The 25,559-nt window shown below is 30.4% G+C and overlaps 1 protein-coding gene across 1 annotated transcript in view; it reads left to right on the top strand.

Moving 5' to 3' along the window:
* Nucleotides 1-20,900: 20,900 nt before the first annotated feature.
* LOC148311738 (neurotrimin-like) overlaps nucleotides 20,901-25,559 on the top strand; it is a 79,586-nt gene continuing 74,927 nt past the window's right edge. Inside the window, exon 1 of the mRNA XM_088278435.1 lies at nucleotides 20,901-21,535. Within this exon, the coding sequence (XP_088134561.1) occupies nucleotides 21,493-21,535 (43 nt within the window). The 5' untranslated portion in view covers nucleotides 20,901-21,492. The remainder of the gene's footprint in view (nucleotides 21,536-25,559) is intronic.

Raw genomic sequence — 25,559 nt, 5'->3', positions numbered from 1 at the left:
GTCTTGTACATAAAATTTAATTTTTTTATTTATTTATAAAATGAATTTATTTTTTTGAGGTCAACACTCAACAAAAATATTTAAATATTTATACAAATATATTTGGAAATTTAATATTTGTTTAAACATTTAGAGCCCATATGTTTGACATCTTTGAATACACATATATTTGTCTTGCTTGAGTATTTCCTTGTCGTTTTGTTCAATTTTAATTCCAATTTAACTCAATCGGATGTTTTACATTATATAAATACGTACATCAGTCAAAAAGGTCTATTAGAAATGAGTTCAAAGTAACGTAATAAATCTTTCTGAATAAGCATTCCTTTAATACGGATGCCTCACGAATAAATGAGTATAAATTAATTCTGCCTTAAAGGAAATTTCCGAACCAGCCCAATGCAATTAAATGGACCCCTGGTCGTTAGTGACCGTAGGGTGGATTACATACAAGACTCGAATAATTCTAGGAAGATCTATTTGCATTACAATCAAGGGTCGAGGAAATTAAACTTGAGATGCATGTCCTGCTCTATGTTCTTGTAAAGACAATTTGACAACCTGGCAATTTGAATTTTTTTTTAATTAAAACATTTGCAACATTTTGAGTGTGTCCAAATACTTGTTCACAAAATCTGGATTATCTCCAATTACATGAGTTATTTTCATATTATTTTTTGAAATCAAAGAGTAGTGAGTAATTTAAGTAGTGTGGATGTCAATAATGGGTACAATTGGTGAATGTTACACGTGTGTAAAGTGATCACTTAAATCAGCCTATGACGGTCGTCAGCCCTGTAAATGCCCAGACTTCCATATTCTTCTCTTCATCTTTTATGAGAAGTCAAAAAATAATTAAAACATTATTCAATATTAAAAACTTGTATTAAACTTTTAATTGATTTTTTTTCATATGATTAGTTTCAAAAGTCTGCCTCCATAGTGTAGTGGTAAGCGCGCTAGGCTACTTTGCTGGAGAATATCATATCAAAACGAGCAAAAAATCATTCGCTTATTGATAGAGGTATGCAGGGTAATAACTACATGGGCAGTCAAGGAGTGGGACTTAGTTTAATGGGAATATAGACAATAATGGTGAGGAATTTTGGAAACACGTAGTATTAATTAATATTTATCACCATTATTTTATGTATTAATAAAATTCATGATATGCCCTGTATACGTGACTGAGTGTAATAATTTGAATAACTGTGAGTTATTGGTTTCCATTATATCATTCGCGAACTCCGAAAAATAATTACTAGTAAGACCACGGCTTTCATTCAATTTTTTAGATATTTTGCAGTTTGGCTAAGGCAAATATTTTTTTATTGCAGTCTCCACAAGAAATTTTATTTACACCGCTTCAATCTTATTAATATTTATTCATTAAACTTTGATTTTGAATTACCAAGAATTTTATTTAATTATTATTAGTAAATAATATTATGAAAACATGATTGTATCAAGCTAAATAATATATTTTATATTTTAATGTTTTATTATTTATTGTATTAAATCCCCAAACCCAAGATGGCAAGTATTGGAACACTCTGGGATGAACCCTCTAAGCATAGCAGACTCTCCTAAGCAGCCTGTGGGTACGGTCGACTGGGAATTACAGACTACCACTGTTCATACGGGACTTTGCCTTTCCGCTCATAGGTAAAATAATAAATATTATTAATATTCTTAATAAATAAAGCATTCATATTGTTTTAAGTAGTTTTTACTTTTTTACAAAAATGTTAGTAACATTTGTTAATTTTATTTATTCAAACTTCATGTACAGAAAAAAATAAGTACATTAGCGGGCTTATTGCTAAAAAGCGATATCCTCTAAACAACCTAAAACAGACTAGTGATATTAGTCAAAACGTTTGATATCATATATTCTTTGCTACTGTTTGCAATCAGAGGGTAGATAGTACTTGAATATAATTAAAAAAAACATAAATTACAAATCGTTAGAAATGTTTAGAAAATTGATTAAAATTGCAAAAAATATTGTAACCATATTAAACAAATAAAAAATATACAAACCTTCAGTGTGAATACCTGCTTACTATAAAATTTATTCTTCAGACAATCAAGTGCATTAGAGGTCAAGTTAACAAGCCTGCGCGGCGCGCTGTCATAGTCTGTGCGCGCGATGTGTACTGAAGTTTTCAGGCAAGATCTTTTATACTACTTGAATTATGAGGACTACTAAGAATGTGTTTATTTTAATTAAAATTTTGTGAAAATAATGCAATATGACGTCTAATTTGAGCTGTAAAATGTGTCATTTGATGTATAAGGCGTACAATTTGATTTGTATAACCTCCAATTTGTTTTATAAAACTATTTTGAAGTGAAAAACCTGTAAAGAAAACGGTTACCGTAGAACGGGCTACTTGAACTTTGATGTGTAACTTGAGCCCAGTACAATTTATTTTATTTAGATCTGTATTTGGTATACAATAATGAACTTATCGACTTGATTCATTGTTTCCCTAACAAGTGACACTTATTGTCACGCTACGTTCATTATTGTACAACAAATACAGATTTAATTTTTTTTTATACTGGGCTCAGGTAACACATCAAAGTTCAAGTAGCCCCGTTTTACGGTACTTTCTCTGGATTTTAATATTACTAAGTAATGTTCGTAATTGTAACCGTCCTTAGCAGGAATTCAATCGCATTCTAAAATGTTATTATTCTACAATCTGTGAAAAAAGCCGTTGCAAAGATTTAAAACGGCGACTTTGTTTGTTTCCAATGCTCATTAAATTTAATGTTGTATACAGACCCGTATTGGGTTCGCTAAATGACGTCACAAAACTAATTTCGGGTTCTCTACACATTACCACCCCGTCCTTGGTTAGGGATGATCAAATCCAAGTAGCTTTAAATAATTCCTAATTTGATTATCGCGAGGAGCCGAAGGGAAAACAAGAAAAAATATAATAGAGGAAATTCGTATTCCGGTGGGTTTCATTAAATTTATTATGGGCCAACAAACGGCCGCTGTTTGGGGTGACCAACTTTTTATACCACGATCTCGCAGTATGAGTACGGTTTGCCTTGGGAAATAATCTGTCGACAGTGGAAATCCAAAACGCCTGAAGCGGCACATATTCAAGCACTATCAACTGTAAATAAGTAATTAGGATCATATGATGACTGTTTTGAATAGGCTGTTAATTTTATTTTTAAATTAATATTAAACGTTTTCATTTTTTATTAGTTGCTTTGTGGTAATATTTATTTATAGACACATGTTTCGATGCTTTCCTATTTATTTTCAATCTCCATATCTCCGTGTTTAAAAATAATGCGGAATCCATCGAAACACGTGTCACAAAAGATTTCAAGAAATAATTGTACTAATTATATGAAGTTCTAATTTAAGATCAATCAATCTATAAAATATAATATAATCAATCTTTAAATGACAAGGGAGGTAATTTTTTTCAGTACACGTTTGTAGTGTAGTGGATAGTGCTTTTGAACGCCAACATCTCAAAAACAAGTCGTTTTGTGGTAATATCTCTCCATTTTCAATTTTTATTTTACTTAAAGTGTAAAATAAAAACACTTAAGTTTTTTAGCACTTTAGTTTATTTTATTATAGCGACTAGTTTTGTAAGCTTTTTTTCCATCTTCAGGTCTGTATATAAACTTAAACATAAATAATTATCTATTCTACAAATAAGGAGGTTAGTCAAGGGTAGAGTTTGGAAACAAAGCAAAAATGGAAAGGAATCGTAAAGAATTTTGAAAAAATGTATTATTTGTTAAATAATTATTTATTTTATTCAGTAAACACCGTTTTTTGTCTAATCTATTGTGACGCGCGTTTTGATCACAATAAAATTTTAATCCTAAATATTAATTATATAGTACGAAAAGTCATAAACATCGACAATTTTTAAACAATAGAAATTCGTAAATACAAAAATAAAAACAAGCCATTTATTAAAACAATGTGACAATGACAAAACTCTCTCCCGTTTATCCATATTCCCATTGGTGAAGCATGAGTCACCACTTCTACCTCCTCTTCATCTTTAAACATCTTAATGGTAGGTACAACCCTAAAATTTGCACTTATCTTCACATATGGTATTCGATAACGATGCTGAATACACTGAAAAACGAGCCATAATAGATTTTTAGAAAAATTGTCATTGACATATTTTAAACAAACTTCAAACGAAATCGTATTTTTCTTTACTTTATCCTACAAGAAATATTAAATTGAACCATTATACGCAACCAACGGTGCAAAGGGTACAGCATTTGATGTATGCAGAATTAAGTTAAATATACGTTTATTACTGACGTAAAGACAGGATTTTACTAAATAAATAAATATAAAGTAGAAAAAGTACATTTCTATTTTACAGTACCTACTACACTACGAAGGTTTTTTTATGAAAAAAAAAATGTAAAAAAAATGTAAAAAACTACAACTAAGGTTAAAAATGCCTTTTCAACCCTTTTGGCTTTCCAACTTCGATGTTATTTTTTTGTTGAAGGTTAAACGTTATCGGAATAAATAAATATTTACTACGCTATATGCCAATATCATCTGGAGCACAAAGTTATGGGACGGGGAGGTACTTGTGATTCATATCACAAAATGCAATCATCAAAACTATTTAAGCCTTCGAATAAAGCCATGTGTAAAATGGTGAAATTCTACGCTGAAAAATCCTGAAATTAACAAAAAATTATTTCTAATAAAAAATGACTTGATAAACACTTTGAATAAACATATCAACTTTTATCAACATTTGAGTTATATGGTTATGAAACTTAAAATGAATGGTGAATTTTGTCTAATATACAAAATGATCACCTAAACACATAAAGCCAAGTCGAAAGCTCTGTAAATATCCTTATATCTACATTCCCACCATAACTTTATCATATGCTTTAAGATATCATCATTTATTGATTTAAATAAGATTATATTACCTTGCCGCCACCCCCATAGTGTGGTGGCCGACAGATTGGCCACAGTGCTGGAGGTTCGATTCCCTGAAGGAGTAAAAAAAATGTAACTGATTGTCTACTCCTATATTAATTTAATATTACCTTGAACTGGTGTCTGAAACGAAGAGTCAATCGTTTTCCCATTAGGGTGACAGACAATAAACGTTAGAGTGAAAATCTCACATTTTACTTGACCCACGTGTGAATCGAACTCAGGATGGCCTGTAAGGTGGCTAAACGAAGTAAGCACTACCACTCTAGAGGTAGATAATTTTTTTTATTACATAAATTATATCATAAATCGATTAGGTTCTTTTGTATAATTTTGTATTAATATACAATAATAAAGGAATATTATTTTTTGACATCTCATCAAAGATGAAGAAGTATATGGAAGTCTAAGCATTTACGGGGCTGACGACCGTCATCGGCTGGTTTAAGTGATCACTTTACACAATAGATGTCTCTAGTGAAGTTCTAGTGAATCAAGAACAAGGTTTCTAAATTGGTTCATATATATAGAACTTCCAAGATTTGAGTAGTGTGGTTGTCAATAATGGGTAGAATTGGTGAATGTTACACGTGAGTAAAGTGATCACTTAAACCAGCCGATGACGGTCGTCAGCCCCGTAAATGCCCAGACTTCCATATACTTCTTCATCTTTGATGAGATGTCAAAAAATAATATGAAAATAACTACTGTAATTGGAGATAATCCAGATTTTGTGAACAATTATTTGGACACACTCAAAATGTTGTAAATAAAGGAATAGAAAACCGAATTTCACCAAACAGTAAAAAAATGAGAATTATGCTATTATGCGGATTGCACGCGTGTTTATAACCGAGATCTCCTGTTTAGATATGGAACAACGCTGCGACATAAGGCCTTCTCAAATAGAGCTATCCGTTCTCTAAGTAAGGGTGTCCCTCACTTAAGTCGAGGATCCCTTGGTGTAGCGTTAGGTATCCCTTATCGCCGGGACCATCAAATGAGTCTGTCTAGTTTGGGGAAAACGACGAGATACATTCTTTGATAGCGACGGTTAAACGTAAATAAGTGATACAAATTTCTCTTAAGGCCGATCTTTGTTTATGTTTATCTGGAGAACGTACTTCGCGCACGTACTTGAAACTTGAAATTAAATAGGGAAGCCAGGCTTAGTACCGGGGAGTTGGGAGATAACACGGCACGTCTTAACGTGCCAAGTATTTGATAAACTTAACGTGATAGGAAATTCTGAAGATGCTTAAAATATAAGTCAGCCTAAATGGAGGCGTGTTTGTGAAATGCAAATAATTCGACGCCAAAGGTTTAATTTCCTTTGAAAAGTATATGCCTTTTTATTTGAAAAAATACTGCTTAACTTTCTAATATGTATTTATTTAAATGGTCACAAAATATTGATTGATATTGTGAATTTTACTAATATATTTATAGTTATACTGTTTGATACGGTTAGAAACAAGTGCTGGGCCCAACTACGTATTGTTTGGCTGCTGTGTTGAAGACCCCGGGTTCGATTCCCAGACGGGTTCAAAATAGATATTATTGATTTTTTACTCTAACATTTATTTGAAATTACCCTGTACTGGTAGATACATGAAGCGCAAAAGTGATCATCTTGCTTTCATATGAGTAACGATCAAGATAACACAACCTCAAAGGTAAGAAGAGGAAATAAATAATATAGCATAAAGTAAATGTCAAAAAATTATTTTTATTCTAGGTTATTCTTTATATTATTTTATTATTATTATTATTATTATTATTATTTTTATTTTTATTATTATTATTATTATTTTTATTGATGGTGAATAGGTGAATCCTTTGTAAACAATCTCCTTTACATTCATCGTTCTTTTTGTGCAATACCACTTTAAAAATAAAAATAAAAATATGTAAATGTCAAACAGTAACAATATAATTTTAATCTACATTTGACCTGACGATTTAATGATTATTCCGATACCAGTAGTCACGAAGTAGTGTTTTTTAATGTTTTTTAAAGTGGTATTACACAAAATGAACAATAAATGATATGGAGAGTGTTAAATTACTACACCACAAAGTTAACAATGCTTTTTTTATACACAATAGATTCTTTGTTAGTTTAATACATATCAGAAAAAGAATTAATGTTTAGTTTCTACATGTAAAAATAATTTTTCTTTGGTGAGAAAAAACATTGTTCGGAAAAGTATTAGGGACATGAAAAACAGAAGATATTTTCTGGAAATGCCTTGCTGACGGACGGATACCCCAGTCATACAAGGCACTGTATCAGAAGTGTTCTTCCCTTTGGCCAACATATAACAAGAAATGACTAAGCATAAAAATGGTCATAAACCGCTCGCATGGCGAGCGACGATTATTTATGTCGAAGCGTAACACGAAATAGAAACAATTCAGCGACTGAAAACGGTGGAATTGGGACAAATGTGTTGTATAATATAAACAAGTACTTCACATATGTAATGATGCGGACAATATACACACAATAAAGAATTGTGTAGAGGGGAATACTGAAAGTGGAATTAGTTCCGGTTCATATTTTCAGCGGATGACAGAATTGACTTTTTATTGACGTGACAAATATGATCATTTTCGTTTCGTATTAAAATTTTGGCAATAACTCAATTCCAGAGAAAACGAGAGCAGTTTTTTAGAGTAATTATTTTCTTACAAATACAATAAAAAAATGTATGTAAGCAGAATTCCGTGAAATTCTTTTTAAAGATTAAAAAATATTTTTTTTTTAGAACGCCTGAACTAATTATTTTATAACTTTCAATATCTTTGAACAATGAATACTCCTCTACTATATTAATTTCTTCTTGATACAGTTCCTCCTTTTCACTAAAATTTGACAACATTATCATTATTTTCAGTAAGTCCATATTCCCCATATATCATCACTTATGTATATGGTAAAGGTATCTTTACACTTACACATTATCTACACATGAAGTCTGAAAGCTTCTGCCATATTACAAGTACCAATGTAGAAACTCTAAGCTTGAATTGTCAAACTATATAATATCTCACAGCTACGTTATTGAGCTTTTTTCATTGATCCAGTTTCCTGCAAGTTTTATACAAAGTTTTAAAATGATTTCTGCATCGCCACAAAGATACTTTTTTTTTTCGTATATACTTTTTTAACTCTGTCGGCAATTTGGTTTCATTTCAGTATCAACAAGTATTGAGAAATGAGAATTTTTTGTAATTTCATACCGAGGCACCTATATTTGACTTTACTATACATTATTCTGAAAGGCCCCCCCACATTCCTGGGTCCAGTATAGAAACTACTGATTTCATTAATTGATTCGGCAGTCACTTTGTGGTAAAATCAATCCCTTTTTAATTTTAGTTTAACTTAGTAAAAATAGTGTTTGAAAATAATGCGAGATGCATCGAAACACGTGTAACAGTAGATTTTTAGAAATAGTGGCAATTACTAAGTTAAACTTAAATTAAACATAGAAACTATTGGTTTACTTTTGGACACATCGCTCACTTGTTTCAACAACGTCATTTTATAAAAAAAACTTGATTTATGAGGAGATCGTTTTTTAAGTTCAAGAATATAGTAAAATGTATTAAAAATAAATATGAAGCCACTTATTGAACTTTTTACAGATATTTTTAGGAAAAACCTGAAGGTTTTTCCTCCATTTGAAAAATTTTTAGTTCATTTAAAAAAATATTATAATAATTAAACAATACCTTTTCTTCAAAATGCAAAAACAACATTTTTTGCCCTATAGCGGGTAAATATTGAGTTAAAAATATGCATCTTTTGCTGGGATATAGTACATTTTTGGGCATTCTGAAAACATGCACAACTGAAAATTGACGATTTTTGATATATGACGTTGTTGAAAGGAGTGAGTGACAACAATTTAAAAAACTTTTCTTTTCTATATATATCGGCATATATTATTTTCTCTACATTCTATATATTAACCATACAGTTAACCCCCCTATAACGTGAGGATAGGTACTGCGTTATCTGAGCGAACGTTAAAGGGGGGTTAATGTTTCAAAATTGTGTTTTAATTTTAATTGACTTATTTCAGTCATTCCCCCTAGTTAAAATGTACAAATATAATTTAAAATATAAACCCCCTTTAACGTTCCCTTCGATAACGCGGTACCTATCTCTACATTGTAGGGAGTTTTTTTTTGTATATTACTGTAGGAAGTTCCCAATGTACATTTCGAACAATCGACTTTATTGTTCAATAAATACGGATATATCCAATGAATATAATGATTATTTTGTTATCAAAGTATTCCCTATTCCAATTTTACGTCGTACATAATATCAATAGCCTTTGAAGTTCATATTAGAGACACGCCATGTGAATTTTCAAAAGTTCTTGATTTCTGAGGTACCTTAATAAATATAACTTTCTACGCGTTAAGAATCCAGTCATTAAAATTAAATATTAATTTTAATGAAATTATGGATTAAACGTTCATAAAAGGTTTACAAAGTAATATAAATACAGTCATAAGTGCAGTCAATAAACTTCTTGCGGAACAATATTTTCTAATAACATAGTATTTAACACTTATTTAGCAAACACACGTCGCTCTTGGAACTGCAATTTTCAATGTCATCTTAATTTTGTAGACTCAGTGATCAAAACTTGGTAAGAATTCTCATTACCAAGTTTGGATCACTAAGTATCCTGAACTGACACTTGAAGAGAAGGTCTTCATGTAATTAACGATCTACATAATACTGCGTTGGTACCATGAAGTGCCTTATGCACTATTCTATGCGGATGAAGATTAAAATGTAAAAAAGGGTCGATGAAGTATGGGCAGAAGGTTAATCTCCTTGCTCCGAAATAAATGAGGTCGAATGGGGAACAGAAAAGTTGAGGTGATACTTCGAGCTACCTGAGACAGGGATACATACACTTAAGTGATTGTCGACTGTTTAAAAGAAGCACATTTATATCAAACAAAACTGAAATCTGATCCTCAGCTACAACAACCTCATAAACAGGAAATTTCTTTACTATACTATGAATATTTGGGACCAGAGATAAAAAAAGATGATCTTTAATACGCCATTGATTAAATAACCTTAAAAATCACAACATTTTGTCCAAATCCTTCTTCGCAAATTTTGTTAAACACCTAGGAGTTATTTTCATATGTAAAACACCGTAATTAAGAAATGTGCGGAACGCATCGAAACACGTGTCACAATTGATTTAACAAAAAAAGAAGTATTTACTATCAGGTATGCCAAATACTTGAATGTGGTCAGGTTAGGAGTCGTAACAATCGGCGGGTATGTATGAGGAGATGCATGAACGTGGAAGAGGCGAAGAATGTTTGCAAAGACAGAGTGGTGTGGCGTTCTATTATCTCTGCTTACCCCTGCGGTGAAGTGCCGTGATGGTTAGTTAGTTAGTTAGTAGTATTTACCAAGTAAAACTTCTTAAAAACAATTCTAGGCATTTTTTTATTAGGATAAATATGTTAATTACAAACCTCTTAATGGAAAGTACACGCGTCTTAGTAATTCTTCGCTTAGGCTTTTCAAAATTCACATATGTATTATTTAATTCAATAAATGCTTCAAGAACATTTTAAATGTCTAATTTGACATAAGGGTACGTCGGAATAAGATTTGAAGCATTTCACAAGAGTATCTTGAGAAACATTAATGGTATTCTGTTTTATCAAAATTATTTGTAGAATGCCTTCAGTTGACAGTACAAGAAAGGTATATAGTATACAGACTTAAAGATATAATATCCCCTTAGTATTTCGTATGAACGTCTTATGTATTTGTACTTTCTTGATCATTATTTTGGTGTATATGGAATTTAACTAAATAAGCTTTAGTCGAAATCTCGTATTATTATATTTGGAATTACAATTTGATTCCTAGATTCAAATGCAATCCGCCTTGGCGTACAAAATAATTAATTTCATTGATTGATTTTACTTTATGGTAATATGTAACCATTTTCGATTTTATTTGTTCTTGATGACTACTACTAGTTCTTAAAATCTATTGTGCACGGTACAAATCGAATATGGTGTTAAAAATTATACTTTATTGTGGTATTTACTAAGTATTATTTTTTTTTAATACAAAAAAAATGTCCGCCTCCGTGATGTAATCTGTGACGGTCAGGGTGATTAGCTACCGTGCTGAGGATTCCGGGTTCGATTCCCAGGAGGGGTGAAAATAAATATTAGTGATTTTACACTGTGATATTTATTTAAATCACCCGGACTGGTTCCTGAAGCGCAAGAGTGATAACTTTGCCATCATGTAAGTAATGATCAAGATAACACTGCGTCTATTCGATGCAGTGCCCTATGCACCGTTGGATGCGGATAAGGGTTATAAAAAATAAAACTTAGGGTAATATTTATTCTGCATAATTATTCTTCTAGGCATTATTATTACCCAATGGGGCATTAGAAACTGCATCAATTTAATGCTATATATAGTTAATCATAAATTCAATGAAGGCAAGGTGATCAGTCTCACGCTTCAGATCTAGAATTATCAATGTAAGTAAAAATAAAAAATATGTCTATCCATTTTTATCCTTGCAACTCCTTCTCAGAATATTGAAAAAAGCTGTGCATTTCAGACAAATTGGCTGATGAGTTCTAATACTTCGAATATCTACAAGTGCCATTGCTATATTTATTTGCCAGCTTGCAATCAGCGCACAAAATTAAGCTAGCCTTTTGCTCTTTGCCAAGGCTAGGAAAGCTCTTCTACTACCGACTTTTCGAAACTGCAAAAGTGAGATGATATTTTGACACCATCAAAATAACTAGATACAATTTTTTTAGAAAAATATTTATTAAAGTACTAAACGATATTTCAGTTCTTTAAAAAAAATATTCTTTTCTATGTTCGCTCCTTTAGTGGAAAATATGGCCTACATGAGACGTCTCCAAGTCACGCGCCATCTCCTTGGTTTCTTCCCAGATCAGTCCGGCATCCCAAATTTCCGCTGGGTATAGTTAGTGAATAGTCATCAGCAGTCTTCTAGGGCACTGGAATCCTCGGGGTTGGAAGAAGAAACATGAGAAGAAACATGATGAAACACGTCAATCTTCTCCTCATCAGGACTTCTTATATGAGAAGCTGTTAGATTCTTCTCCGTGCGTCCTCATTCCTGGCGAAGTCATACCACTTTTCACCCACTATTTGCCTCAGGCACCTATTTTCAAAACTTCCAGTTTTTTGTTCGAAGAAAATAATAACAAAAGTATTGAAAAGGAACCAATGTGTGGATGATACTTGATAGGGAAACGCTTCAATATTTCGTATTAATTAATGAATCTCACACAAACATCTTTGGAATAACATACATATTATACATACAATAGCAATATTCTGTATTTAGTAATAATGTGTTAACGATATTCGATATATAATGATAATATGTTATGTATGATATTCGATGTATGTTTATACAAGGCTACAAATTTAATATGATGACCTATCAAAATTCACAATTATGTTATTAGCTCTGAGGAGATAAACACATTCATGCTTTAATCCGTTACGACTGAGAGTCAGTTTTAATTTGTTCCACTATATTAACAATTTAATAGTGAATTGAGTTTCTAATAAATAGTTCAATATTTATATTCTTCAAACTCTCATTTGCACCCGATGGTGCATAGAACATTGCATGATATAAACGCAGTGTTATCTTCATCGTTAACACATGAAGAAAATGTGATCAGCCTTCCGCTTCCGGTAAAATCACTCGTCCAGGGTAATATTGAATATATTCGCTCACTCCTTTCAAGAACGTCATAAATCAAAAAAACTTGATTTTTCAGGAGAACGTTTTTAAAGTTTAAAAATATAACACAATGTATTAAAAATAAATATCAAGCTATTTATTGAACTTTTTACTATGCAACAGATCTTTCTAGTTAAAACCTGAAGGTTTTTTCTCCATTTGAAAAATGTTAAGTATATTTTTAAAAAATAATTAAACAATACCTTTTCTTCAAAATGCAAAAACAATATTTTCTGCCCTGTAGCGGGTAAATATAAAATTAAAAATATGCCTCTTTTGCTGGGATATAGTACGTTTTCTGGGCTTTCCGAAAACATGCACAACTAAAAATTGTCGATTTTTGATTTATGACGTTCTTGAAAGGAGTGAGCGAAATATAAGGGAGAAAAAAATCACTTATATTTATTTGACCCACTCCCTGGGAATTGAATCTGGGACCTCCAGTACTGTTACACTACGGAGGCCGACAAAATATTTTATAAAATACGAGTACACTATTACAATTCTAAAAACGGTGTACAAACAGTCTACATAGTGTAGGATAGTGAATGTTACACGTGTGGAACGTCATCACTTAACCAGTAGGGGAGAGTGCCCATGGATGGGACGTTTTTGATTTTGCCTCTCTAGTTCTTCTCTGTAAAATAAATCACAAAAAGTAAACGTGGTTTCTCTTTATTCAATCTTTTAGCTACAAATATGCCGTACTTTGTTTTCTAAAAAAATTAACCTAACTGCCTGAAAAATCGATTTCAAATCATGTCCTAAAATGTCCCATTCATAAACACCCTCCCATGAGAGGGACACCAGTATACCATGAATAGGACATTAATTAAAATGCTAGATTAATGGAATAATTCTATTTTAAAACAAAAATCATCTGTAGACACTTTCGTATAATACGTAGACACATGTAAAAGAAATTTTATTTAACATTTTTGCAACATTTTTGGCAATTTTTTTTTTTTCATGTGCCACAAAATTTACATTTAAGCCATTGCATAAAACTATATTGATATTCTCCTTCACATATGTGACACTTATTATCCTCCTGTCCTTTTGTTTTTGTCAGTGATACACCTTCTATTTCAAGTGATTTATCTGAACTGATCTCTGTCATCACTCATTGAAATATTTTGTTGAAAACTGAGTTTTTTTTTAAACTCTTTTAGCGTTAGGCTTATTTTATGGTCTATCTATAGGTTTTCATTTTCCATTCTTCAATAATTGTATTTTCAAAAACTTGTCCTTTTCTGAAGTGTCAGATATTATACTTGATTTCCCCTTACTGATTTATTTCTGTACTGTAGAACATATTCTTCCAGCTGAATTTAAATACGTGGAAAGTATTTTTTCTCGCTTCAGACTGAACTAACTAACTAAAAAAACTAACTTACTATCACGCCGCTTCCCCGCAGGGATAGGTAGAAAGAATATAACGCCACACCACTCTGTCTTTGCAAACATTCTTTTCGCCTCTTCCACGTTCATGCATCTCCTCACTCATACCCGCCGATTGTTACGACTCCAACCTGACCACTTGCAACTATTTGGCTTACCTGATCGTGCCATGTTTTTCTCAGTCTTTCTCTGCTCCTTTTTCCAATAACATTCGCCTAGTAAATTTGTTTAACCGTTTTATCCTCACTCATTCGTTCTACATGTCCAAACCATCTCAACACATTTTTCTTAATTTTATCGATTATGCTTATCTCAGCTTTGCATTCCTTCCTTATTTCACTATTCGAACATCTATCATACATCGTTTTGTCGCACATTCTTCTGAGAGATCGCATTTCGACTGCATTCAGTCTACTTTCATCCTTATTTTGCCAACTCCATGTTTCACTTCCATACATTAGAGTTAGAACCAGGACTCCGTTATGCACTGCCAGTTTAGCTTCCGCTGATAGGCTTTTTTATTTTCTATCAGCCTTTACTTGTTTGACATGTCTATAAAGAGAAGATTTTCCTATTGCATATGTCTTTGCAACCGACCTAATATTTTGCTTTTATTTAAAACCTCTTCTACAGCAGCTTCAATTAGAACGTTGGTGATTAATGGTTGGTGAACGATGCCGTGTTTTTGGCATTATAACCTAAAAACAATATAATGTTTACAATGCGTGTAATACAAACGAGTACAAACGATTTTTAATATAAATTAAAAGTATTCGCCATGAATGGGGCAATTTTCCCTTGAGTGGGACCGTCCCATTCATGATCACTGCGTGCGTCCCATTCAAGAAAATGCGTGATTTTTAGAAAAATAGATAAATCGATACATTTATTCTAAAGTAAATTTGATGAAACATATTTTATAATATCCTGAGAGAACCAACTGAAATAATTGTATTTATCAATTGCAGCACTTATCATAACCTATATGTACAAACAAAATCAAATTGCAATATATAATTTACTTTTTGACGCAAAAAAATTGTAACACGTCTTACTCGCTTTACTGTCAGTCGAGAACTAAGGTTTGAGGATTAATCTGTCTAATATCGTAGCGTTAATGTTGGGTAATTTTTAATTTTTTTTTGTAATAATAGTTTGGGCTGGAGGACGATTGTCCCATTCATCCTCTGTCCCACTCGTGGGCACTCTCCCCTACTTGAGAGATCTCACGCCCTGTAAATACCCGTATTTATATATTTTTCTTCATTTATGTTGAGATGTCAATACGCACAAATATTTATTTAAATAAGATATAAATTATCACATCTTTTTTTTATTTTACCAGTGACCGAGTTTCGTCGTTACCGACATTATCAGACGGACTAGATTTATTTTAGAGATTTTTTTTCGTTGTTATATAAAAGATCCATTTAATTCAGTATCAATAATGAAACTATGTTTTAACAACATTTTGACTCTCACACACTTAAATTATCACACTCTGTTACGAATAAAGATCAAGTCATCAATAATTTAGAAAATTTAGAAATACATATAAATTTTATTTCAGATAAAACTTAAATTAATAATATACTGTTTCAAAACACGTCACCATTATTATTAATATTTCTTTTACAAAAAATCTTGTTCCTTAACCCCCCCACCCTTCCCTTTATTTATTAACCTATATATACCCCTTAATATGTTTTTTATTTGTTAGTTTTAATTTTTATCAGAAGATGAAATCATCTGTAAGTTTTCTAAACTAGTCGTTTGTAAAAATAAAACTCATTAAAGTGGTATATTGAAGTGTTTAATTTTTAAAAAAATAATCAATATTTTGAGTGTGTCCAAATACTTGTTCACAATTCCGAATGGCCTAAAATTTGTGAATAATTAATTTTTATAATTATAAGTAAAGTGTCAAAAAATAATAAACTATGTTATTATTTAGTACGTGAAAAGAAAGTGCTTAGATCTGAAAGGGTCGATTTGAAATATGAAGCGAATAGCATAATTTTGTCGCCTACTTTCAAAATCCGCCAGATCCATGCAAGTCAATTTTCTAAAAAATTCAAAATTCACCGGGTAACACTTATGTTTTAAAATATTTGTCTATCTTTAGATAAAATATTATGAAATAAAAAATTTTAACATTATAAAGATTTTTTTTTCAGTATTTAAAAAAATACACGAGACACAAACTGATAATGACGTCATCTTAATTTTTGACCTATCTCCGCTCTCTGATTGGCCGATATAGGTCAAAAGGCAAGTTCCATGAATATAGCGGAATTTGAAATACAACGCTGTTTTTAAGTATTTTTAGCAGGGTTTTCAAGTTTATGAATATTTTAAACAATAAAACCCACAATTGGCATTCCGATAGAGTATTTATTTTTAAATCTTATAAAATTGGATCTGGCGGATTTTGAAAGTAGGTGACATAATTTGAATACATGTACGGTATGTAAGTTCATGATTTACAGACACGTTGTATATTAAATGCCCAATGTTTATCTCTAGACGCTTCCGTCGCCCTGTTACCCTAGTATAACAGTTCAGTGATCTGCACTACCGATACTGTATTAATTATAACAATAATTCACACACAAATGTCACATGATAGTCCACACTTCATTAAGATGAAAAAAAAAAGAGAATAAGATAACTAACAACGTATAAGTATTTTTTATATAAAAAGCAATGTTGACTTTATGGTGCTTTTGTCCGCCTCTGTAGTGTAATGGTCAGCACGCTCGGCTACCGTTCTGGAGGTCTCGGGTTCGATTCCCAGGGGGTCAAATAAATAAAAGTGTTTTTTTTACTCTAAAATTTTTCAATATTACTCTGGACTAGTACCTGAAGCGGAGGGCTGATCACGTTTCCTTCGTGTGTTAACGATCAAGATAACACTGTGTTTATACAATGCAGTGCCCTATGCACCATTCTGGAGGTCTCGGGTTCGATTCCCAGGGAGTCAAATAAATATAAGTGTTTTTTTCAATCCAATTTTTTTTTCATATTACCCTGGACTAGTATCTGAAGCGGAGGGCTGATCACGTTTCCTTCGTTTGTTAACGATCAAGATAACACTGTGTTTATAAAATGCAGTGCCCTATGCACCATTGGGGTGCTGATAAGGGTATGAATTTGAATTAACTTTGTGGTATGGTAATATAACACACATCATTCATCGTTCACTTTGTTTTATAAACACTAATCGAACCCGGGATTTCCAGCACGGTAGCTAAAGACGCTAACTATTCCACTTCGAACACTAATATTTGACAAATTTGCGTCTAAATATTGTTTAAAACCTAATTGATGTTGAGTCAAAAGCGGTTTAATATTACCGAGCTCATTTAGAATGAATGGCCTTAGTGGTTCAGTCATAACTATTTATTAATCTAATTCATCTGGCATTGCATATTGTTTTCCTGTCACACGGATGGCCAGAATTTAATCATGAACAATTTGTTCAGCCAATAATCCGTCACCATTAAATCGGTCATTCTATAGCACAATGCTTGCTGTGAAAAATAGATGAACTCAACGACTCAAAGAGCTTTTATTCGCTATTCTCTGAATTGTGATATAACTTTGTACATTATCGTAATAAACCATGTCAAACATTTCGCTTTATTGCGCTTCAACACTCATCGTAAATTAATTTTTGTTTTCGGAGATTAAAACTTTCCTTTTATGCAGGAAATACCAAACATATATTTCTGTTCATTTTATTTATTTATTGTGATCATTATTTGATTGTTATGATATCCATAAAAATCGCACACTGTATCGAGTTGAAAATATACGGTAAAATAATCGGTGCATAGGGCACTTCATTACAAGACCCAGTATTATCAATTTTGGTTGTTCAATTCAGCGCCTCAGAAAAAATACAGTAAATAAAAATCATTTTTATTTTTATTTCATCATCTTTATTTTCATTGCCATGGAATCGAATCTTAGACTTCTAGTTCGGAAATCAAACGTGCTCTACTTTACAATAGATTCGGATAAATTATTAAAAAAATTTTTTAAATAATTTGTATAAATAAATATATGTATACACATACACATAAATATATATAAACATATAGAATGGGACCATCTAGACTACCCCATATTTCATTGCACTGCCAACTCTTAGGTGGACTACTCCTGGGCAGACCACCAAAGAGATGGATTGATAGCTGGGAATCGACATCGCAGGATGCTAATCCCTCTTAAAAACACGTAGGAGAAGAATGTGAATATATATATATATATATATATATATATATATATATATATATATATATATATATATATATATATATATATATATATATATATATATATATAAATATATATACACACATATATATATATATATATATATATATATATATATATATATATATATATATATATATATATATATATATATATATATATATATATATATATATATATATATATATATATGTATATATACATATATAAATGTATATATACACATATATACTTATAAATATATTTATATACAGACATATACGTAAACAAAGTTATATTTACAGCTTATAACATCAAATAAGCTTATTGGAAGATAAAAAATCGAAAAATAATAATTTTGAAATAACTAGTGTCATTCATCATCGTTCTTTATTACTTCAATAATTCTCTAACAAGGAAACGGAAAAATAACCATACTGTCTTTATTCCTATTTTTCTCTTGCCCCGAGCCTCGAAGTACAATATTAAGCACCCTTAAATATTATAACCCGGTTTATTGTTTGCAAATAATTCATACAAAGATAAATTAGGTTTTATGTTACATATACGGTTCACATATAAAGAGTAATCTGCTTGGATCTCCGTAGAATCCAATTAGCTAAAGGAGCGACACTTAATATTTTCACAACACAGGCTTATTTTTATATCAAGTTTTGTCAAACTACTTCTCTTTTTCTTACTTAAACATCACAGCATATATATGTGTGAGGCGTCACGGGTTATGGTCCGTTTTTCAATCGAGGTTAAACTTCTATATTGTTCTAGTATGCTAGACCGCACTTAACAAGTACCCAAAGATACCTAACAATGGGATGGGTGGGTGGCACAAGATCTGAAAGAGTAGGGAATTTTAAGTTTGTTTTTTTTTTAAAACCCTTATCCGCACCCCAGTAGTGCATAGGGAACTGCGTCATATAAACGCAGTGTTATCTTGATCGTTTATACATGAAGGAAAGGTGATCAGCCCGCCGCTTCAAGTACCAGTCCAGGGTAATATTGAATAAATATTACAGTGAAAAAATACCACTATTTCGAAGTAAATACCACTATTTCTTAAAATCTTTGAAACACCGTATGTGAACACATACGGTGTTTGAAAATGATGCGGAATGCATCTAAACACGTGTCACAGTAGATTTTAAGAAAAAGTGGTATTTACTAAGTAAAATATTGATTAAAAAAATATAGATTTTACCACAAAATGACTGCCGAATCAATTAATGAAAATATAGAGAAGCCCTAAAAAGTGAAATGTTTGAAAATCCAAATTTACCATGAGTAAGAATTTAAGTTCTATTCTTTGTTGATTTTGGTGAAATACAAATAGTTTGTATTTTCACTTGTTTTTGAAAATATCTATAGTTCTCGGAACAAGCAGTGTTAACATTGATAAACATAAAAAAAGTGAGCTTAAACAGTTGTTTTATATCTTATATGTGTATTGAAATGGAATTTTTTCACAAAACAAATGCCGGAATTTATGCCTTTTGAAATTTAATAATGAATCGTGAAATATATAAAAATGTATATTTTACTTTTTTTTAAGCCATTGTGATATTACGATATAACAATAAATAGCGTAGTTTTTATTTAATTAATTTGGTTATTTGGTCAAGAATAATCGCAATTTTCATTCGGTTTTCTTCATTAAATCGATCAATATCGCACTTTCTATCATACTTTTGCTTCAAATCGAAACATGTTAATCAATACCCCTATTCCATTAACCGAAACGTTAAACCGTAGAATTGCTTTAGTAAACTTTACATCATTAGATAATCGATGATAAACCAAACTAACTCTAATTAACATTGAGTATATACCAATATATACTTAAGTTTTTGTAATGTATGGTGTGTACACATATTTGATATGGATCGTTAAATCATAATTTGTAAATAAAAGTAACAAATAAATTAACAAAAGAAAGATCTATTAAACAATTGAGTTTATCAATATTCAAAACAAGTTTAATTTTTTGCTGTCATATTAGAAATAAAAATTATATTGCATGAATTAAGTTGTTTAACTCGAAACAAAGCATTGGGAATATTTAACGACTTTATTTAATATATTTGTATAAAAAAACATGTAATTCCTACCTTATTTGTTGTTATCAGCAGGAACTCGTACAAAATGGACTCACTGAAACAAGAAAATATATTATGAAACATACAAAAAATAAATAAACCTTAATAATTCCCAACACATATAAAACCGACTGTACAGTTTTTGTTATATCACATAAGTTTTTCGTACAACATGACAAAATGGCTAACTTTTTCTCACCAAACTCAACTTTCTTTCACCAAAATTATTTGATTAAAAAACCTGCCCTGGGGGTGGAAGAAGCCGTCACGGGGGGTGTGTGGGATGGGAGGGAGCGAGAGGCGCGCGTCGCTCGCCTTGCCTCCAGTAGGCGTCCCGACGTCACCAGCAAAACATGCGTCGGCGCCGCGGCGGTGCGTAAACATTTTGTTTAATCAACGAACACCGCTCAAATAAATCATCGAAATATATTGTGCGAAACACGGATGCAAAGTGATATTAAATCCAGGATTAATCTTGTTGGAAAAATAAATTTACGACCGAATTAGAGCGTATCCTTAGAGTGTGACATTTCGGGTGAAATATTTTTTAAGAGAATTGTCATTAGTGTTACAGTAAACTAGACACTTAGTTTATTAAGAAAGAGAATAAATAAATAGTTTCAAGTGTAAACTATTGATTTTAATCAATAAAAAACAATAAATAAGTGTAGTTTATCATAAATATCAGTTGTATAGTTTAAAAAATTGTGTTAAATTACAATAAATTTCGAAAATTGCTTTCATACCATGTGATAAATAACAGTTAAAATATAAACAGTGTTATTGTAACTTATTACTATGTTTCTATAATATAAAGTTAACAACAATGTGTATTTATTTTCAATCTAAGATGATAGTGAAGTGATTTGACATTTTTATAAATTAGCCAATTGTGGCTTTAACAATTTTTAAAATCATGCAGAAGATTATTCTCCTCGTGGTGCTATATATAAGAACTTGTAAGTATCAAAAATAAGGTATTCATATAAACATTTTCATTAATTTATAAGTTTTTTTTTTGAAGAATGAGTTAATATATCGGCAGAGAGAAATATTTATTTATGGCACCGAATGCTATGTTAGACTATATATTAGGTACATTATACGTTTAAATTATTATTATTCAAGTAATGCTCTTTTTTTCGATGGAAAGATTCTTTAAACGTTTTTTCAACAAATTTATTTTATATTTAGTATACAAAAGCAATTAATTAATGTGAAAAAAGTCATGTCAAAAATAAAATTGAAAAGTTATCTGCTAAATGTTTTTTTTATTTGTCATTGATACAACATATAAATGATTTAAACAAAAATATTGTCAACCATGGTTCAACGAATAATTACATATTTCTTACATTTTATGGTGTCATTATATTTAAAAGGTCAATTTATTATGATAGTTATTTATTATTGCATTTTTCAATATTCATAATAATATTTGGTAAATTAAATACATAAATAAATAATCTGTATTTGTAAACAATCATTGCCTCTTCCGCATTCATGCATATCCTCAAACATACCCGATATTTTTTTTTTTTAATTTGTTAAATTTGTTTTACTCTTGATTATTGACTCATTTGCTCTACATGCTCATGCTTATCTTAGCCTTCGAAAATCTATCAAACAAAATTTTGCCGTACATAAAACTTCTACTAATATTATTACCATCACACCGTTCTACCGCAGGGTAGGTAGAGGGGATGGAACGCCACACTTTTCTATCATGACATACACTCTTAGTTTCCTTCACATCCATATTTGCCCTCCGATTTCGTTGACTATCGACACTAAAAAATTTTAGGTCCTGATTGATCTGGCTGTGCCAAGTCTTTTTCGGCCGTCCTCGTTCTGTTCTCCTGCCCTCATCTATTATACATCGTTTTGCAGTAAATTATGTATATATATATATATATATATATATATATATATATATATATATATATATATATATATATATATATATATATATATATATATATATATATATATATATATATATATATATATATATATATATATATATATATATATATATATATGTATATATATATATATATATATATATATATATATATATATATATATATATATATATATATATATATATATATATAAATACATAAATATATATATTATATATGTATATATATATATATATATATATATATATATATATATATATATATATATATATATATATATATATATATATATATATATATATATATATATATATGTATATTTATTTATATATATCGTGGGTGTACCGTCAAAAAACGTTTATTCGAAATTATGCAATTTTGACTTAAAAAGCGGGTATTTTATTAAGGCACAGCCTTTATTAAGCTTCAAATAAAAGAAACGATTCAAACAGGGATTTTAGAGTTATCGTTTTGTTGCCAGTAAACCCACGATATAAACCTCTTGCTAACCAATATATTGTTCAAAACACAAAATCAAAAACACATGTCAAAACTTTATATATTCGAGTATCTACACACTAAACCAAAAGTTATCGAAAAATCTTATTTATATTACTGTATTTTTTCATATAATATATGATAACAAAGAATGCCCCTGAGAAACTTTATAAGATAAGGTCATGTGTAAGTTTTCTAGGCTGAATTTATTTTAAAATATTAGATATTGAGAGCTTAGCTTCGAAATTTTTCGGCTTTTTTACCATACAACCATATAAGTTACTAGGGCATGGATGGCCAACATTTTCAGCAGCCGGGCCAGATTTAAGAAATGAGATTTCCTACCGGACGGTAAAACAAAATTAATTTTATTGTTCAAAGCAAACAAGATAAGTACTTACACACACACACATATATATATATATATATATATATATATATATATATATATATATATATATATATATATATATATATATATATATATATATGTATATATATATATATATATATATATATATATATATATATATATATATATGTATATATATATATATATATATATATATATATATATATATATGTATATATATATATATATATATATGTATATATATATATATATATATATATATATATATATATATATATATATATATATATATATATATATATATATATATATATATATATATATATATATATATATATATATATATATATATATATATATATATATATATATATATATATATATATATATATATATATATATATATATATATATATATATATATATATATATATATATATATATATATATATATAAATATGTGAAAATATATTTATTTGCTACTTTTCAATCTTAGTTGCATGTTTAGCCTCGTAATGCCGTTTAATGTTATACTTTTTCAAGAAACAGAATCACTGCATTTATAGTTTAAAGTCCATCTGTCTTAAAAACTTATCAGTTCATCTGTTTCTCTTCTCTTCTTTGGTCCAATGTTTTTACTAGTTGACGCCATTATGGGTCTTGAAATTGCCAGGATAGCGAAATACACCCATATATGGGATATTATGCGAACCACGTTTTGGTGGTTTTGTGGACACTTAAGGAAAAAATGTGTGATTTGCTCCGCGGGCCGCAAGTAGACAACCGGTGGGCCACATGCGGCCCGCGGGCCGTGGCTTGGCCACCCTTGCACTAGGGGAATCTTCCACTCTGTCCTACGGCATACTAGGTACATATTTGTCATATCTCTTGTGTTATCACTAGCTGATATTTTCTGTTTTCTTTCTTTCTTCGCGTCCTCGCTTTTGACAAAGTCTAACCACCCACTCTCCTTGTGAAACTTCCCTCAGGCGTATCTTTTCAAGGAATATTGCCTTTTTCTGTTTTAATCCTGACTTTCGTAAGTTGGCGAAATTTGATACGATGAATAACTAACCTACTTATCAAACAAAACTTGTTTTGATAGGCTGGTTTACATACGTATAATAAGGTTGAATTAGAGTTTGCAAAACCCTTTTTCAATTTTATCTTCTTTTTCTTTTTATTTATCACACAAATGCATGTCTCAAATAGGTGATCAGTTAATTTGATGAATATACATATATCATATATCATGTGAAAAATATTATACATATGAGTAACAAAATTTTGAGTATTACAACTATTTCTAATTTATTTAGTTATTTGTCTGACTTTATACTGTAGTGGTAAGAGCATTTTGCTACCGTACCGCAGGTCTCGGGTTCGATTTCTAGTGAGCTTAAAATAAATATATTCGATTTCTTTACTAAAATATATTTTTACGTCTTTCTGTACTGATACTTGAAGAGCAAAACTGATTTAATTAACAATCCACTCAGCATTACATCAATTCGATGGAGTGTCCTATGCACTATCGGGTAAAGATGAAGTTCAGTAGGAGTAGTCAGAAGTACTATCCGCCTCTGTTATGTAATGGTCAGCATACTCCACTACCGTTCTGGAGGTCCCGGGTTCGATTCCCAGGGGGGGGGGTCAAATAAATATGAATGATTTTTTTACTCAAATATTTATTCAATATTACCCTGGACTGGTATCTGAAGCGGAGAGCTGAACAAGTTTTTTTCATGTATTTACGATCAAAATAATACCGTGTTTATATGATGCAGTGCCCTATGCATCATTGAGTGCGGATTAGGGCTTGAATAAAAAAGGAGCACTAGTTATAGAAAATAACACAATAAAATGATAACAATCTACATATGTATGGTTTTAAACCAGCCCATGACAGGTCGTAAACCCTGTAAATATCGAGACTTTCATATTCTTCTTTATTTATGTTGAGATTTGTTGATATTATGTAATCATTCATTTTCATTTTAAAACTATAACTGTAAGGACACGCATACTCCTATTACTATATTGCGTTTTCCGATCAATATCCTTAAGTGGAACGTATCAATACAAGATAAATTATTCATTGTAATAAAGATCCATAACCCTTTTCCCCAAAGAATTTTATATCGCGTTGTTAGCTATACAAAACTGTATTTACCCAATTTTCTGGTC

The sequence above is a fragment of the Brachycentrus maculatus genome, unplaced genomic scaffold (genome assembly GCF_059751285.1).
Source record: "Brachycentrus maculatus isolate JH-2025_06_01 unplaced genomic scaffold, ASM5975128v1 h1tg000057l, whole genome shotgun sequence".
NCBI lineage: Eukaryota > Metazoa > Arthropoda > Insecta > Trichoptera > Brachycentridae > Brachycentrus > Brachycentrus maculatus.
Note: the sequence above shows the minus strand (reverse complement) of the source record. Positions and strands in the feature narration are given on the sequence as shown.